The 19,095-nt window shown below is 53.2% G+C and overlaps 1 protein-coding gene across 1 annotated transcript in view; it reads right to left on the bottom strand.

Annotated features, from left to right (window-relative positions):
• CALN1 (calneuron 1) overlaps positions 1-19,095 on the bottom strand; it is a 390,899-nt gene that overhangs the window by 5,895 nt on the left and 365,909 nt on the right. Inside the window, exon 5 of the mRNA XM_075528543.1 lies at positions 3,792-3,948. Within this exon, the coding sequence (XP_075384658.1) occupies positions 3,792-3,948 (157 nt within the window). The remainder of the gene's footprint in view (positions 1-3,791; positions 3,949-19,095) is intronic.

Here is a 19,095-nt window from a genome sequence, read left to right on the forward strand (position 1 = left end):
CACACACTTGTTAGGTTGTCTCCAGTGATTTCCACACACACAGGGTTCCACGGCCTTTGGTCATATTGTTTTTACTCCCAGGTTAGCATTCTAAGGATTTCCCCTCCACTCTGTCCCCGGCAATCTAGGCCCCCTTCCTCAGCTGGCCCGCTCTGGTGTGTGTTCTGGCTTGCTCTTGAGTGCTCAGGGGCCCGTGGCCAGGCTGAGCGCCATGCACAGCGACTCCAAACCCTTCCCAGCCTGAGAAAAGCCAGAGGCCAAAATACCAAGGAGTGAGCTTGGGCCCGGGGTCAAACAGAGCCTGGCCCAATATGAACACTTCTTCTCTGACGTGAAAGACTGTCAAATGGATTCTGCAACCAGGGCCACGGAGGTCCAGCAAGCAAGACCTCTTGAGAAAACATGCTGCTTGTGTTCACTGAGATCCGGAAGCTGAAAGTCTTGAACCCGAACCAAACCCACTCACGGCGACACTCCAGGACAGAAGAGAGCCGCCGCACAGAGCTCGCAAGCCTGTGACTCTTTATCGAAGTAGACGGTCCCATATTTCTCCCGAGGAGCTACGGGTGGATTCAAACCTGCAGCCTCTCAGTCAGCAGCCCCACACTCCCTCTGGGGCACCAGGGCTCCTTAAGGAATTTAAACCCACTGCTCAGGGTCTACAGAGTGAAGCTGGCCCACAGTGTCAGGGGCTGATGCCCCAGCTTCCTACTACAAAGTGGCTAGTGGATTTGAGCCATGGTCCTTAGCAGTGGAGTGCTTAAGCCAGTGCACCAACAGGGCTCTGATGTGAGCATTTGCTGCTTTTTAATTACATGGCCCTTGCTAATTACATAGTACTCAACTGATTACAACACCCCCCACCCCTCCTTAGAGGTTTAGTGGGTGCATGTGAGGCTGCATTAGCAGGGGTCTTGGTGGTCCAGTAGCTATAAAGTGGGCTGTTAACCACAAAATCAGCAGTTTGAACCCACCAGCTGCTAGTCAGGATGAAGATGAGACTTTCTGGCCCCACAATGCTTACAGCTTCGGAACCCATGAGGGCAGTTTTACTCTGTCCTATGGAGTTGCTAGGGGTTGGGATTGCTTCAGTGGTGGTGAGGTTTTCTTGGTCGTTTGTTGCCAGTGCACCAATATCAGACAAAATCAAAACAAACTCAGGGAACCTCGAGGGCTGAGGAGAGGAGCCTCTATGGGTTTCCAAGATGTTAAATCTTGACAGGAGTAGAAAGCCCCATCTTCCCCCAGTGGAGCGGCTGGCGGTTTCAACTGCTGATCTTGGGGTTCCTAGCCCAATTCATAGCTACTGGACCACCAAGACCCCTGCTAATGTTATCCTACTGGATCAAGGGGACCATCGGTGGCAGTTACATAATCTACTGTCAATTTGACAAAGGGGTCGAGTCGATGACCTCATGTGGAGGTCCAATGGAGATAAGTAGCTCACTGGAGACCAGACACACTCTCTGCTTTGTCTTCCTGTTGACAAGCCACATGGAGCTATGCTGATGGAGCTGGAGGAGCCACGTGGAGACCCACACCATCACTGATATGTTTGCACCACCACTGGATCCACAGGACTTTCCACCCACTGGCCTGTGATCTTCCTGTATTTGGCGTCATTGCATGTGCTGCATGGGTCTGAAGAGTAATGTATAGACTGGTATCGGACATATGGGTAATACAGGACTTAGGGACTTGATCTGTTCTGGGCTGGGATGTTATCTTAATATACAGTTACTCTTTGATACAAAGTTCTCTCTTACACACAGGAGTGTCTCACCGGGACCAGCACGCCCTCTGTAGGCTTTCCTGGGCGATGTACACAGCCATGCTCTCAGCAGGAGTTTGCATCTGTGCCACATACTTAGGAAGTAAGGTCTGGCAACCGGCATCTGAGAACTCAACCTCGGGAGCTGGATCTGCTCCGACGCTGAGTCAAGACTCCATCAGCCATGGAGGCATTTGGTCCAGAAGTAATTCCTTTGTCTTACCACCTCAGACTTTGAGGTACGAAAGGGCCTTTGTTAGAGCTCAGATTAGAACTGAGTCCAACCGACCTTTCTCCCAAATGACTATCAAGGGTGACATTTCCCCTGAGCCACACAGGGACCCACCGATACAGGATCTTGTGCTAAGGCAGGTGCCTGGCACTACCGCTGTTCCCCCACCCCCTACCCTCGCCTCAGGGGCCTTCTGGGTGGTAGGCTTCAGAGGTGCCCCGTGCCTGCATTGTTGGAGGGCAGATTCAGTTGTCTAAGAAGGAGATGCTTCTTTGGTCTGGCCTGATCCCTGTCTCCTGTACCTCTGTTCACACCCCTCCCCCAGCCTGCCCTACTGGAAATGCCCTTGACTTGGACACACCTGTCCTCTGAGACCTGTGCAACCCCCATTCTAAATGAAGTCACTGATGTCAAGACCCAGGTGTCACACACACAGGGACCAGGACTGCATCATCATGTTTGGATGCCTGTACCAGGGGCACTGGCCTCTGCTTTTCCCCAGGCCCCACTACTCTCTATTGCCCCATTTGAATGCATTTAGCTTGTAGCCTGGAAGGAGAAGGCACATCCTGTTTCCTGGGGCCATGACATTTACTCAACCCACTCTACTTTGGCGGGTGCCAAAGGGCAGGCCATGGGGAGCCAGGTCTGAATTCTCTTTGTGGCCATGGGGATCCCTCCATCCCCCAGGAGCCTCACTGCCTCGTCACTTGGCCAGCTCTGCTACGATAGCTCCAGGACCAGGCCTTCCCGCCGTCCACAGAAAGTTGCCCTGTGGCTGTACACCTGCGGACAGGTTCAGAAGCAAATGAATGAAGGAACCCTCATCCAGCCCCTTTAAGGCACCACTGCAATGAACAGGTTAAAAATGGCCAGTAGGCTGGGCTGTGGTCTGACTGTAATTTATTAGTGTTATTGTTTTCTGCAGGTTGGGATGATGAAAGCAACTCTGAATCTCTAAGGTGGAGGGAGGGGCTGAGTTATTTAGCTTCCACAGGGACAAGGCAGGCTCCACTCCTCCCACCACCCCCTTGTTGGTTTATTTCATGAGCCTGAGAAGCAGGGTCTGGCTGGCAGGGCCTCTACCCCCAACTACCCATCTTTCTTCTCTGACTCCTTGCTTGAGTTCAGGAAAACTCTGAGGGCACAGATGTAATCTATCCCTGAGAGTGCTCTGCAATGTAGGCGTCCCGAGGTTGATGATGGGGAAACAGGCTCAGAGCAGGGCTGCTCCGGCCTCAAGGTCATCCACTAGCCAATGGATTTGACCCAAGCTTGTGGACCAGCTTTCAGATCTCCCTGTCACCGAGTCCATGCCGGCTCACAGTGACCCTCCTTGTAGGACAGGGGACAACCACCCCAGTGGGTTTCCTAGACTGTCAACTCCTTACAAGAGTAGAAAGCTACATCTTTCTCCTGCAGAGCAGGTGCTGGCTTTGAACTGCCGAACTTCTTATCAACAGCACTCTACCACAGGGCTCCTTGCAGATAAGCCAGCCTGGCCCTCACGCTAAGTGAAGGCTTATATCATAAAGGTGCACTCCCAATCCCAGGGAAGACAAGGGGAGCTCAGCCAGAGGTCTCACAGAGTTTGGGGGAGCAAATAATCCAGGAAAAACCAAACCCTGAAATACTGTGTCTTACACTTCCGGGCCTACATCTCTCGCTTTCCACCTCAGGTCAGGTGTCTGCAGACAAGTCTTTGACCCAGGGAGCCTGGGAGTCAGCATGGGCAGTGGGGCGAGACTGGGGGTGTGAGCGGGGTGGGTGGCCTCGGCGGTCTCCTACCTCCTTCGAACTCCGTCTGGCAGTTCCCCGAGGTCTCATTCAGGCTCTCCTCCTCGTTGATGATGATGTTTTCGATGTCCTTCATCGTGAGGTGGTCCCGGAAGGCGTGGTACAGGATGTGCTTCAGCTCCTCCAGCGTGACCCTCTGCATGTCGAACTGTGGGCAGAGGGAGGGGCCAGAGGGTGATGGGAAGGCGGCTCCAGGACCCTGGGCCAGGGGTGGGAGGGCTGGGAGGGGACTTCTTAGGGAAAACCGTCCCAGGAGGTACATTGAGAGCAAATCCCCTCCTTTCTCCCAGTGGGACTCTGGGAGAAAGAGGACCCCTGCTGACTTGGCTTCTGACTCCAATAACCATCTGCCTGTCCACACTCACGAACCTCAGGGCTGTGTCACACGTCCTATAAGGACAAGTCTACCTCCCCAAACCCAACCAATCCCTCAAACCCACCAAACAACATGGAGCTGACTGACTTCCGTGGCCCCGCCTGCTTCCCACTGTGCTCCGGTGGGCTTTCCATGTTGCCTTGTTGGCTTCAGCAGCAGATCACCAGGCCTTTCTGACAGGGCTCCTCTTGATGGGCTCGAACCCCCAACCTTTGCGTTGGCATGAGAGCTCCTACCCCCCCTCGTGCCACCCGGGAAGGCTTTCGAAAGTTACCAGGGAGCCAGCAGCCCTCAGCTTGGTTTATGTCTACCCACTCCTCACGTATGGATTTGGCTACATTCCAACACCCAGGCCTGTGACCACGCGAGAAGGACAGACTTCAGCAATGCTTGCCCAAGAGGGGACATCTATCAGTTATTTCCTAACCCACTCTGTCCCCCAATGCTATTCTACAAAGGGTTATACTATACCCTTGGGGAGTTGAAACCCGGGCCAGCAAGTATCGAGTTGCGGTTAAAGGGGCCTGGGGCAGGTGCTGGCCATTTCAACTCCTTTCCTGGGGGAGGCCAGGTGGGGGTAGGGTGAGGGCCAGATTGCCATTCTGAGGTGAACAGAGGAAGGTGGCTGCCATGGTGGCATACCGCCTGGAATGGTTTGGGCTGGAGGAGAGTTGGGTTTTCAGCCTCAAAGAAAAGGACTGTACTTAGGGTAAAGTGAGCTGTGACCTGTCCTTCTGAGAAAACCATCGCTATGTGAACATGCAGGATGACTGTCATGATTCCATTACATAACTGCAACAGTGTATCATTCCAACTGGCACACCCTGCTGCAACATTGTATTGTTCCCTCAACTGGCACACCCTGCTGCAACATTGTATCATTCCCTCAACTGTCTGCAACTGTAACCTTTGCCACTGTATACTCAGGAAGCCCTGGTGGCAGTGGTTCCAAATTGGGCCACTAACTGCAAGCCATCAGCCACCCTGTGGGAAAAAGACAAGGGTGTCTGCTCCCATAAAGAATGGCACTCTCAGGAACCCACAGGGGCAGTTCTATTCTGTCCTGCAGGGTCACTAAAAGTCAGAAGCCACGCAAAGGCAGTGAGTTTGGAGAGGTTAAGGACACGGCTTTCCCCACCTCCCAGGAGTGGATCCTTACTTGTGGTGGCCCATGGAAAGAGCAGAACTGCTCCTTGTGGTCCCCATGCTTGTAACTCGTTACCAGGGCAGGAAGCTTCCTCTGTCTCCTGCTGAGTGGCCAGTGGGTTTAAACTGGTGACCATGTGGTTAACTCAAAATAACTCATTGCCATTGAGTCAATCCAGGCTCACAGTGACCCCTAATAGGACAGGAGAGAACAGCCCCTGTGGCCTTTCCAAGAGGGTGACTCTTGTGGGGAGAAGAAAGCCCCATCTTTCTCACTCTGAGTGGCTGGAGGTTTGCAGCCCAATGCTTAACCACTACGCCACTGGGGCTCCTAGTGAGCCAATGCTTACTGCCCTGCTCTACCAGGGCTAAGACTATATGAGGTGCTCCACCAAAGTCAACACTCTGAGATGCAATCTGGCCTGACCGTGTATTTTGTGTGGGAAGCCTGTCAAACCAGAAAACAGAGCTGGTTAGTGACAAGACAGGGAGAGGACAGCTTTGCCTGGTATCTGACAGCCAACGGGATGTTTTCCTTGTAACCAAGAATGAGATGAAGACTTTTGGTTTTTCTTTTTTCTGCAAAGATCCTTTATATAACCTCTACATTTCCAGAAATGACCATCTGGCAAAAGATCTATAAAACACCCTCCAATAAATTCCCTCTGGTAACTGACCCCAAACCCACTCCACCGAGTTGATTCAGACTCTCAGCAACTTTATAGGATGCAGGAGAACGGCTGCTTTGGGCTTCTGAAGCTGTACATCTTTACAAGGGGACAGCCTCTACTTTCTACCGAGGGGTGATCCTTAGCACCCCATCCACAGCCCACTGCTCCAGCCAGAGTGCTCCTTAGAGGCAAAGATGGTGTGACTGCGTCTCACACACGTCGAACATGTTGTCAGGAGAGACCAGTCCCTGGGGAAGGACATCTTGCTTGGTAAAGTAGGGGGGCAGGAGAGTACTTCACTGCACCCCCTACCCCGAGGGCTCCGGAAGGCCCACTACCACACACCATACAGAGTGCGGAAAGTCATGGGGTGGTCTATCCTTTGTTCTTTTTCCTGGCCAGGAGAGGAGTTCCCCCAGGCAGGGGCTGCTCCTTCCCCGAGAAAGGGGCTGAGGGTGAAGGGGGTGGGGGGGTGGTACCACCACCTAAAGGACAAGCCTCTGAGCAGGGCAGAAATCTCGCCGTCAGTAGCCAGAGAGCTTGTGGACCTTTTGCCAACCCAGGAGGACTTGGCCTAAAAGCCAACAAGCCAGAAAGGAAGGTCATTACAGAACATTCCCAATGATGCTGTGGCTTGTTCCAAGGTCAGGCAGGGAGCACAGAGAGGGCCGAAATGGAAGGAGCGTGGCCTCTGTTACACAGCAGTAAAATGTTTGCTGAAACCCTTGCCTGTGATGATTCGAACCCAAGCCAAACCAAACTCAGTGCCATCGAGTTGATGCTGACTCCCAGTGACCCTATAGGACAGGATAGAAATGTCTCTGTGGGTTTCTCAGGCTGCAAGTCTTCATGGAGGAACTGCTGGCCTTGTGGATCACAGCCCAAGGCATAACCACTTCACCACCAGGGCTCCTCGGATAACTTGAAGGACAGATGTGATATGATGAGCTGGTGGCTTTAGATGAAAGAGTCGGGGAAACAGCATGGTAGATCTGCAAATGGCTCTATCTGACAGGAAGAAACTGAGCTCTGGAAGGATCTACTAGAGGCAATCCCGTATCTCTCAGGGTTGAAAGATGCAATCGCTTCTTATCACCAAAGTAAACGGTCCGATGGAGGAATGTTGAAATGACAACACCAGCCCGTTCAATCAGAGCATCCTTCCTTAGAAACTCCCAAGGACCTCCTTACTGAATTTCAAGGGAGGCACGTCTCAGAAACCACTGTGACTGGCTCTCAGCTGGAACAGTTTGGAAAATCCAATCATTGAAGAAAACAAAACAAAAAAAACCCCCAATATCTATGCTTCTGAGAGAGCCAACAGCTAGTACTGAGGTTTTCTGTGAGCAGACACAAGCCTTACATGCGAGATGCCAGGGAGGACCGCTTTCGGATACCTCGTTGAAGAATCCCTGGAGTAATGGGGGAGAGGGCGCCCCAAGTGGTGAGACTGAGAATCACGAAAAATAACAAGGAATGGGTTGTTATGGCAGAGCCGGGTCTAATAAGAAATGTTCTTCCAAAGCCACAGTGAGATAGCCGCGGGTAGCCACGACTAAAAAGTGGACACCATCACATGTTGACGAGGACCTGAGCGACTGGAACCCTCACATGCTGCCAGCAGAAGCAGGAGAGGGCACTGTCGAGAGCAGCTGGCCGGCTCCTCATCTTTTGATTCCAGAGTCATGCGATCCAGAGGTTTCATTCCCAGGTCAGTGTCCACAAGCACAGAAAGCAGCTCGAAGTCATCAGCCAGAAAGCAGCTCGAAGTCATCAGCCAGAAAGCAGCTCGAAGTCATCAGCCACTCCTCACGGGCAACATGAAGCTTTCTCCTCCCACAGAGATTGACCTACACAGTGGCAGCTCTGCCCTGCCCTGCCCTGCCCTGTAGGTTCGCTATGTGACAGAGTTGAGTTTGGTTGAGTTTTGCTGTGATCAGAGATGATCAGGGGCGAGCTTAAAGAGATTCTGGGAAAATGAGATTTGGGTTCTCATCAAGTAGACCAATAGAAATCCAGGCTGTCTAGATGTGAAGGCCCCAGCATTGGCCAGGGGCTGTGGGGAGAGGAGAGGAGAGGAGAGGAGGAGAGGGGAGGGGAGGGAAGAGGAGAGGAGGAGAGGGGAGGGGAGGGGAGGGGAGAGGAGAGAAGAGGAGAGGAGGGGAAGGGAGGGGAGGGGAGGGGAGGGGAGAGGGATGAAGACTCTGAAAGCTGGAGCTCCCTTTGTCATTTGCCAGCTGGTCTGTGCTTCAGAGCCTGTCAGGGTGACCCTGACCCATGGTGACCCCATGAGTCAGGGGAGAGAACTGAACGCCATAGGGTTTTCAGTGGTTTACTTGCTGACAGTAAGCCATCAGGCCTTTCCTGGGTCCCCACCTTTCTGTTAGCAGAGGAAGGCTTAGCTGTTTGGGTCACCCAGGGACGCCCTATTTTAACATTACCAAAGGAACAAAGAAAAATAAAAGCAAAACCAAACTCACTCATCCTGTCAATTCTGACTCCCAATGATCCCATCAGGCAGAGGAGAACTGCCCTGTACGGTCCTGAGACTAAATCGTCACAGGGGCAGACAGCCTCATCTTTCACATGAAGGGTGGCTGATGGGTTTGAACCTCTGACCTTGCAGCCAGCAGCTCCATGGGTAAGCCACAAGGCCACCAGGGCTCCTCTGTTTCCTGTATTATCAGAAAAGCCCTATTTCTCGAGTGAAAGAAATGACTGTAAAGTGACTCAGAGAAAATGTTCCGTGACTATTTCCTCATCCCTCGTCAGCCTGCATAGCGTCTGCTTCTTTCTCTTGGGACAGCTTTGGGATTTCTTTATGTTCCACAAAACTACTCACACGAGTTTCACCTTCATGCACACGCAACGACGCATCACGGTCCTGACGCTCGAATGCATTCTCCGTATTTGTTAAGTCCCATTTCGCACTTCCAGTGGGATTTGCATTCCTATTTCCTAGGAGGAAGGCCGCCCTTGTACTTAGTCGGTCAGGGTGGGGGAACGCATCTTGTACATCTGCGATGTTTAGGGACGTGGGGAGTCTTCTCTGTAAAGGCCATTCACCGTGCAACTACAGAAGCTCAGGTGGATTTCTCTGTATTTCCCATCACTTTCTACTGTCTGAACCACTGGACTGGTCAGACAGGAAGGAAGGGTAGTATCTGAAGAGAATTGCGTCTCAAGGAATGAGTCTTCAGGGTCAGTCTTTTCTTAACGAGGCCACTCTTGGTTCAGAAAGACTGACAGTCTTTGGTGATTGAGGATGACTCTGAGCTGAACAAGCTGACGGAGAAGCAAAGGAGAACTACACCCAGACTCTGCTCTCGAAGTCAAAGAATGGGGCACCTACAATTCAGCATGATGCATACTGGGTCAATGAAGCTGCAGGGTGGTGGGATGGGGGAGGGTGGTCAACCCTTAGGTGGGAGGCTCAGATCACAGATACCTTCCAGTGGGCATGCGTACAGTGAGAACTTAAAGGAACCAGAGGCCAGAGTCTAGGGGAGTAGAAGTGAGGGGACTAGGGTTTGGAGATCCCAGGGGATGCCATACGAAGCCTAGTTGCCGTTGGTCACGGCCACTGAGTTGGCCTCTGACTCACAGTCACCACAATGACCTGGAAGGGATTGCTGCCTGGTCCTTCATGGTGCCGTGATCAGCTGTGGACAGGAGCCTTGTGATCCATGGGCTGAGTTTTTATTTTTATTTATTTATTTTTTTAAAGGGCTGAGGTTTTAGAAGCAGTGAAGTAGTTTGCCCCACCTTTCTTCCTAGTCTCACTTGGTCTGGAAGGTCCACTGAAACCGTTCCGGCTCAAATTGACCTGTGGGCCTCTAGGGACAGATGGAATGGGGGGGGGGGGGTAATGCATGAGGGTTGTAGGCTGGGAATTGAACTCGGGTCTCCCGCATGGAACGGGAGATTTCTACCACTGAGCCACTGCTGCCACAGTCTGGAGCCTACTAGTGGCTAGCTCCTAATCTATCACACGTGTACCACTTGTTATTACCAAATGCAAACAGACAAACTGAAATCACATCTTCTCTCATCTGCCCTGCCCCCCACACTTGGCCAGTCTTTGTAGATTTAATGAGAGAGATTGATTACGTCATGTTTTCTCCTCTTCTGTGGCCTTTTCAAGCACAGTTTTGGAGGCTGCCTTCAATTTTGTGAGGGAAGTTCTACCCGTGGCAGGTACTTCCCATTCTGTTTCGTGGATTTCCATGTTTGCTCTGTCTTCTTGTGAGTGTATGATTTTCATTCTAGCGTCTTCTGGAGAATTTGTAGTTCAACAACAAAGCATTTATGAACAGGGAGCCTTCTGAGTTCTTTTCATCTGACTCTCTCTCCAGTGCATGGGGACTTAGGAAGGGAGGTTTCATGGGAAAGACATTTAATCTGGGTGTGTTGTTGTGTGTCATTGGGACTCATAGCAACCCTGGAGGATGGAGTAGAACTGCCCGATGGGGTTTCCCGACAGGGCCATTCTTCTAAGGAGCTGTGTGGTAGTTACATAAACTGATGTCAACTTGCGAAGGGGTGGAGTCTAGCCTGTTAATCAGGTTGCAGCTTGATGACCTCATTTGGAGGTGCCGCGGAGATAAGTAGCTCACTGGAGGCCAGATACACATAGACCCTCTCTGCTTGTCTCCCTGCTGACAAGCCAGATGTGCTACACTGATGGCAGCCAGAGCCCTGGGGCTGGATGGAGGAGCCATGTGGAGACCCACACCAGCAGAGAGATGCTTCCACTGGATCCACAAGACTTTCTACCCACGGCCCTGTGACCTTCCTGCATTTGGCATCATTGCATGGGTTGTGTGAGTCTGAAGAGGAATTTACAAACTTGTATTGGACATATGGGCTAATATCGAACTTATGGACTTGATCAGGACTGGGCTGAGATGTTCTCTTAATATATAATTACTCTTTGATATAAATTATTTCTTATACATATGTGAGTCTCTCTGGATTTGTTTCTCTAGTTTACTCAGACGAACACAAGCTGCTTGTGGGTTTGAACTGCTAACCTTTGGGTTAGCAGCCATATGCTTATCCCTTGTGCCAACAAAACAAAACACCCACTGCCTTAGAGTTTATTTCTTCTCACTGGGATCCTGTAGGACCAAGGAGAACTGGCTGCAGGGTTTCTGAGGTTGGGCCTCTTTAAGGAATCAGACTGGTACACCCTGGAGAAGGTGAATCTCCAACTTGTCCATCACGTAACCCTCTTCACCACCAGGGTTAGTGAATTTGGGTTTAGTGGGGGAGATGGGCTCCCAGTCACCTCTCAACATAATTCAGTGACAGTTGACCTGTGACTGTCCAGTCCACTCTGGCTCATGGTGGGTGACCTTGTGTGCGTCTGAGCAGCAGTGTGCCTTGGAGACTTTCAATGACTCTGGCCTTTTGGAGAGAGACAGCCAGACCTTTCTTCTGAGGTGCCGTGGGAGTGGATTCAAATTGCCCAGCACTTAGCCATCTGCCTCACTCAGGGCACCTAGCAGGGATGCTGTGGGCTAGAGAGGGCAGAATGTACATGGTTATGGGGCCAAACACACAATTTTCTGGCGTTCTCTCCAGGGGAGCCACTGAGTCTGAGCACTGGGTGTACATTGGAGGGGACACAGAGGATGTCTGTCTTTTGTGGGGTCCTCTGGCTCCTGGCAGTGTAGTGGGCTGTGAGTTGGGTGGCTAACCTCAAGTTCAGCAGTTTGGACCCAGGGGAGAGAGTTACAGTCTTGGAAACTCACAGGGGGCAGTTCCACCCTGTCCTCTGAGTTGCTATGGAATTGACTCGATGGCAGTAGGTTGACCTACTACAGCTCAAAGGGAGGAGGGTGTGGTGTCCACTGTAAGCTAGCACCTGCCTGTCCACCTCCCTCCCCTCTCAAGGCAGCTACTGCAGCGGAGGGGGGTGTAGGGGAGGAGGGGGGAGGAGACAGAAGCAGAGCCTTGGGCTTGGATGCTCTCCATGGGAACTCTATGGCAGAGTTTTAGCTTTGTTCGTGTTGGCTCTTGCCAGCAGCCCTGGTGGTGTTGTGTTTATATGTTGGGCTGCGAACTGCAGGGTTACCAGTTCGAAAACCACCAGCCACTGTGTGGGAGAAAGAGGAGGCTTTCTGCTCCTATAAATAATCTCCATGGCAGTCAGTGACCTTACTCAGAGCTGCCCACCAGCGCCCCTGCAGAGCGTGAGACAATGCACAGCTCCTATGGAAGATGTTTGCTGATGGAATAAATAAAAGTACTTCCCATCTATTCCAAACATAATCTCTCCCACCTGCCCCTGCCTCCCCCCCACCACCCCTCAACCCACTGTCCCTCAGCAGGTTCCAACTCCCAAGGAACCCTGCAGGACAGGGCAGAACTGCCCCTCAGGTTGTCAATCTTCAGGGATGCAGACTGCCTTGTCTTTCTTCCCTGGCATGGCTGGTGGGTCTCAATGGGTGACCATTCAGTTAGCAGCCCGGTGCCCAGCCCACCACATCACCCGCTTCTTCTCACCTCTCCAACTCCGCCCCCCCCCCCCCCGAATCTGTGAGAAGGCTGAGCGGGTTCCCAGGGGGCAGCGAGGACCCCTGGGCTCAGCCTCTGCCAGCCCCAGCTGGGAGAGTGCAATAATTGAACTCGCTGGCGGGCCTGTTGTGGGAGGAACCCCAGGGGTGCCCCAGTCTCCAGATGTGGCCGGAATTCTTGATAAGATGAAATGCCCGGGTCCTCAGAGGGCAGCGCTGCAGCTCTCTGCTGGCTGCCTGCGAGGCCTCTGTGTCTACCTCCATCCCTGGCTCCCAGGGAGACCATCATCCGAACTTTCCCAGAAGGGCTGGATGACACAGTCCTTTTGTCCTCTGCAGAGAAGCAGGAACTGAAGAGGCTCCAGAAGATTCCATGGAGAGTCCCAGAACCCACCTGCCAACCAAAGGTGGCAATTGGACCCCACCAGTCTCTCAGACCCACCAATCAGCTCCTGTGGCTCCTTCAGCCCAGGGGCGTGCTCCGGGGGGCCCTCCATGGGGCCGAGCGACACAGGAGCTGCAGCCGTGGGCTCTGGCGTAAGAACACAGGGGAGCACGAAGTGACGGGGGGGGGGGGTTTGTTTGGTTGCGCATGGGGTTGCTATGAGTCAGAACTGAACCAGTGGTTCCTCACCACCCCCCACTCCACCCCCGGGAGCCCTATGAACAGTCCCTCTCTGTGTGCACAGGTTATGTGCTGGGACTGACACCACGCCTGCAGATGACAGTGATGCTCTGGGGTAAGGGGAGTCAGTGGTGCAAGTACCGCCCTCTGTGTGTGAGCCGTGGGTTCTAGTCCAGGCCAGGCCACCCCACTCGAGGACCCCCACCGCCCACCCTACCCCATGGAAGTTAGAGGGTTGCGAAGATGCTGAACTCTCTTCAGGGGCACTTCTGGACAGTGAGACAAAGCATCCTGGTGTCCCACCTCAAGAAGACAACCAGGAATGACCTTATAGATCACACCCGGTTCGTTCCGATGGGCATGGGGCCATCGTGAATGAGCGTGTGACTCAATGGCAGCGGCCACCACCCACCTTCTTTTCTCTGACTTTCTACAGGTGTCAGCCCCAAAAGGGAGGTTGAGGGAGACTCGGGGCTGCTCAACTGGGGATCCTGGCACTGGTGTGGGGTGTTATGCGGGCATCTGGGTGGGATCCTGGGCATCAGAGCAGGACTCATGGAGTTGAGCAGCCTTACCTATTGGCCTGTCAGTGTGGCATGAAAATCACTGTGCTCTGAGGGAGTGCTTGCCACCAACACGGCAGAGCTAAGTGAGGTCTGTCTTCCACCACTCTCCCCAGTAGCACTACCGGCCCCACCACCACCACCATTATCCTCACTACCACCACCATCACCACCACAATCAGATTTACCACCATCATCTCCATCACCACCACCATCATCTCCATCACCACTAGCACCAACAGGATCAGCACCAATAAACTGGATGCCAGAATGCAATGCTGGACCCACTGAGGCAGGTGTGTGTGTGTGTGTGTGTGTGTGTGTGTGTGTATGTGTCTTACCTCCACTTATAAGGGGAAGGTGTGGACAGAGGAAGAAGGGTCAATCAGGGGGCATAGATGAGTGCCTGGGTTCTAGTACGCAGCTTAGCCTCTTTTGCCTCCTCTGGAGAGGAGGGAAGACGACCCACAACCACACCAGAATGGAAAGGGATCGCCTGGCCACTGCCACCAACCTGGAGGGAATTTCCCACTAACAGTGCCTTGGTTAGGAGTTGGGTCAGCAGTTTGAAACCAGCCACCGCTCCATGGGAGAAAGATTAGGCTTTCTACTCCCATAAAGAGTTGCAGTCTCAGAAGCTCACAGATGCAGTTTACCCCTGACCTGCAGGCTTACTTTAAGTTGGAAGGGACTCCACGGCAAAGAGATGTGTTTTGTTTTTCAATCTGTCTGCCCATCCACCCATCCATACATCTTCCCATCCACCTATCCATCCATCTGCCCATCCACCTATCCATTGTCCTATCCATCTATCCACCTATCCATCCACCACCTATCCACCTACCCATTCATCTACCCATCCACCTATCAATCCACCCACCCATCTATCCACCTATCCATCCACCCATCCACTGACTCACCTATCATCCACCCACCCACCCACCTATCCATCCACCTACCCATCCATCCACCCATCTCCATCTATCTATCCACTTACCCACCCATCATCCATCCATGTATCCTGCCAGCCAGTCTATCCATATATCCATTCATGTTTGTGGTCAGATGAAGAATGATCTCTAAAGATAACGACGCTCTGAGAACTGATGCCCTGAGAGCCCATGACTGGAGCTTTTATAGAAGACCATATATGGCAAGAAGAGCATCTAAGGGGTATGCAGGTGCGCTGAAGTCCAGGCTGTGGAGGTAGGGAGAGGCCCTGGCCTATCTGGGAGGGCCCCAAACCCACAAATGCATCTCCCATATCAGATAACAGAGAAACAGCAGCCTGATGACCACAGCAGAGATGGGAGGAAAATGCTGGAAAACTGGGGGGGGGGGGGCACACATAGGGCATGAGGCAGCCAGCCCCTAGTTGCTGAAAGACAGAGAGGGACATTCTTCCTGGGGCCCGTGGGAGGAACAAGTCCAGCCCACATCTTGCTAGGAGCTCAGGAGACGGATTGCACATCTCTGATCTTCCAGGACTGGATAAGGATGTGTCTGTGTTGTTTCACCTTCTCAGAGCCTGTGCTGATTTATTTGGTAGAAGCAATGATAGGGACTTACAGCCAATTCCCACTCCTGGAGACCTTGGGTGTGCCTGAGTGGAAGTGTGTCGACTTTGGGGAAGTAGATCTCCAGGCCTCTCTTCTGAGGAGCCTGTTTGGCTAGCCAAATGCCTATAAGCGGTCTATAATAGGCTCAGCTGCAATCTAGCTGGGCATCCTTAGGCAGGTAACTCGCCCTCTGAGCCTACATCTCCACCCATTGAAGGGATACTAGCAATGATAAGAGGGAACACAACAGTAACCAGGAGGCAATCACTAACAATATTAGGAATAAGAAACAGGTGTGCCTGAGCCTTTGTAAGGATCGGATGAAATGAGAAGAGCTAAGTTGCCCCGGTGGTGTCGTGGTTATACATTGGGCTGTTCACTGGTAGGACAGAAGTTTGAAACCACCAGTCTCTGTGTGGGAGAATGACGAGGCTTTCCACTCCTGTAAAGAGTGGCAGTCTCAGAAACCCACAGGGGAAGTTCTGCCCTGCCCTATAGGGTCGCTATAGAGTCAGCATTGACTCCATGGCAGAGAAGTTGGTTTTGAGACATTGCCTCGACAGACAAACAAACAAAAATGCCAAGGAATGGAAATAGAAGAGAGAGTCTGGAGAGGCCTGCTGATGAGGAGATCGATGCCCGATTCCATCTCACAGCGAGCCTGCTCTGGACAGGAGGTTGAGGCTGGTCAGGCTTCATTCTGCCTGAGAGCAGCGGGGCTGAAGATCCTCCTGGCCAACGCAGCGCCGCATTTCTGTTAAGGACGCCGCGGAGGTGTTCTGACGGCTCTCGACAGCTTCCATCTGGCACCAGACAAAGCAGAACACTGAGCTGGCACTGCCCGGCTGCTTCCAACCCCACCGGCCAGCGGGTGAGGTCTTGGGCTCATAACCTCAAAGGTGGAGGGTTCCACCCCACCTGCTGCTCCTAGCGAGAAAGCTGGTGGATGTCTGCTTCCTGAAAGATGCACAACCCTGGAAACCAGTGCAGCAGACCCACTGTCCACGAGGGGCTCTGTGAGTCAAAGATGACTGGCAGGCAATGGGTTTGGCTGAAGAGTTTGGGGAAAACCATACCTGGTGGCAGGGGTGGGGAATGGGGGCTGGGGGTGTGGTGGTATCTAGCGCCAACACCTCGACAGAAGGAAATGCCGGTTTCTCTGGTCATGCCCATGGAAGGTTCCATGATGAGCCTTGGATTTATCTCCAAAGGCTGTGGCCTTTGTAGATCTGGACCTGTGTTTGCAACCCAAACCCCCCACGACGCTGACCCATGTTCACAGCCACCCTGCCGTGGCGGGTAGAACCGCCCCTGTGAGTTTCTGAGACTGTCACTCCTTACGGGAATCGAAAACCCCGACGCTTTCCCGAGGAGCAGCGGGTGGTTTCAAACTGCTGACCTTGTAGATCACAGTCCAACTTGTCCTCACCGTGCCATCGGGGCTGGTCCCTGAAAATGAGGGTGACACTGTCCCTAGCTCCTTCATCACAGGCTACGAGCTCTGGAAATGCTCCCCTGGCTGCACCATCTTGCCCTGCCTTGTCCACAGGTGAGCCCCGCATGTGGCACCCATTCAGAGCAAATAAAGCCACCAAACCCACCGCCATCAGGCCCATCGATTCTGACTCGGAGCGGCCCAATAGGACAGAGCAGACCTGCCCTGTGGGGTTTGCACGGCTGGTGTCTGGACAGGAGCAGACTGCCACGCCTTTCTCTCTCGGGGCAGCTGGTGGGTTTGAACCGCTGACCTTGAGGTAGCATCAGAGCGCTCAACCACTGTGCCGCCGGGGCTCCGCTCCAGGTGGTGTGTGCGGAATACAGAGATCGGAAGTGACCAGGAGGGTGGGTGATTGTCTTGGAAGCATGGTTTTCTGCTGCTGGGGATGCAAAGTGTAGCTCAGGGTCACACACTGATGCCACTGAATTGCCGAAGACAAATGTCGAACTTTTCGAATTATGGGGATAAAAAGGCCTGGAGCAAAAGCAAATCACATTTAAGTTGAGAGAAGGGCAGAAAGGAGGGCAGCGCAGGTGCTGGTGGGAGACAGAAGACTGGCGATGGGCGGTAGGCCCCGGGGGTGGGGGTGGGGCGGTGAGAGACATACTGGGATGAACGCTTTCTCTCAGGGCAGGAGGATGCACTCAGAGGTGGAGAAGCGGAACGGTGCTGAGGTTTCAATGGAGCCCGAGGAGGTTGGAATGTCCTTGACCCACTTCCAGTTTCCAGGAGCAACAGCTCAGGGTAGACTCATTGGGAAGCACAAGGCCAGGGCCTTGGCCCTCAGTCCTCTGCTCATGAACTCAACCCTCTGTCATCGAGGCCAGGCTCACTCAGAGCTGCCCTCCAGGACAAGGGACACCTGCCCTGATGGTGTCCAAGACGGTGACTTTCTCCTGAGGAGCGGCTGGTGGCTTCGAACTGAGGACCCTGAGGTTAGGAGTCCAGTGTGTAACCCCTAGGCCTCCAGGGCTCCTTTGTGCTCAACACACACACACACACACACACAACACACAACACACACACACACACATGCACACACACACACACACACACCGGGGTTAAGGGCCTTGCTGCTAACTGAAGGTTGGCAGTTTATAAACCACAGGCAGCTCCATGGAAGCAAGGCCTGGAGACCTGCCCTGGGGTGACGACAGCGGGCGGGGGGGGGCTCGGGGGGGCAGTGCTGCTCTGTAACACACAGGGTCACTCACAACAATCACAGGGGGCGTGTGGAGACGGAGCCCCTCTGCTTCGGGAAGTCTATCGCCAGCGGTGTCAGTGGGGAAGCTTTTCCATGTTAGGAACCACCCTGCAGTGAGGTCGCACCCACGGCCTACTGCCACACTGCAGCAGACAGCGGACCTGCCCAGTGGGTTTCTTTCTAAGGCTGTCAGTCTTGGAGGGAGCAGACAGCCCATCTTTCTCCATTGGAGCAGCTCGGGGCTTGGAACCGCCCACGTTCAGGGGAGCAGTCCCATGCTTTACCACGGTGCCACCAGGACTCCCTGGCCAAGCCACCAAAGCAACCCCACTGCCACAAGTCCATTTTGACTCATAGCGATTCTACTGCAGAGGGTAGTACTGCCCATGGGTGTGTCGGAGACCTTAGCTCTTTATGCCAGTTGAAGGCCTACTCTTTCTCCCGAGGAGCGGCTGGTGGTTTACTCCGGCTGGACTCCTGGTTAGCAGTCCAACGCGTCACCACGACAGCACCGCGGCTCCTCGATCTCTCCCTCAGACGATGCCCATCACGAAGGTGGCAGCCGCCGTGGCATCCGTCTCTGAGTACACTGAGTGGCTCAGCCGAGCTGTGCCGAGCGGCTTTTATTAAGTTCAATTAGACTTCCTGGCCTCGTCCTCTCCAATTTTATTTGCTGTCTATGAAATGTTAATTAGCGACAGAAAAAGCAAACGCATTATAGGAGCAAGAGCAGAAGTCATAAAATAACCAGCCCCATAAAAACTCTCACGGAGGCAGGCAGAGGCCAGGTTGAAGCTGGCAGGGAGTCAAAGAGAAACCGGGGAGAATTCTACTTCTGGGCTGGGCACCAGTGGGAGAGGGGCAGGGCCTTCTATTGAAGGTCTTTACCACCTCGGACCCTCGCCTTCCCGAGTAGCCGGCTCTTGTCCTTTGCACTCTTACTACACAAATATTGACTCCACCCATGTCCTTACGTGAAACAGCCCCAGTGGCACTGTCGGGTAAGCAGGGGCTGCTCACGGCAAGGTTGGTTGTTCGAGTCTACCCACAAGAGCCTCAGAACAAAGGCCTGGTGATCTGCTTCCCCCAACCCGCTGGCGCACAGATTTTTGGCAGTTCTATTCGATGTTCT

Source organism: Tenrec ecaudatus, chromosome 12 (genome assembly GCF_050624435.1).
Source record: "Tenrec ecaudatus isolate mTenEca1 chromosome 12, mTenEca1.hap1, whole genome shotgun sequence".
Classification (NCBI taxonomy): Eukaryota; Metazoa; Chordata; class Mammalia; order Afrosoricida; family Tenrecidae; genus Tenrec; species Tenrec ecaudatus.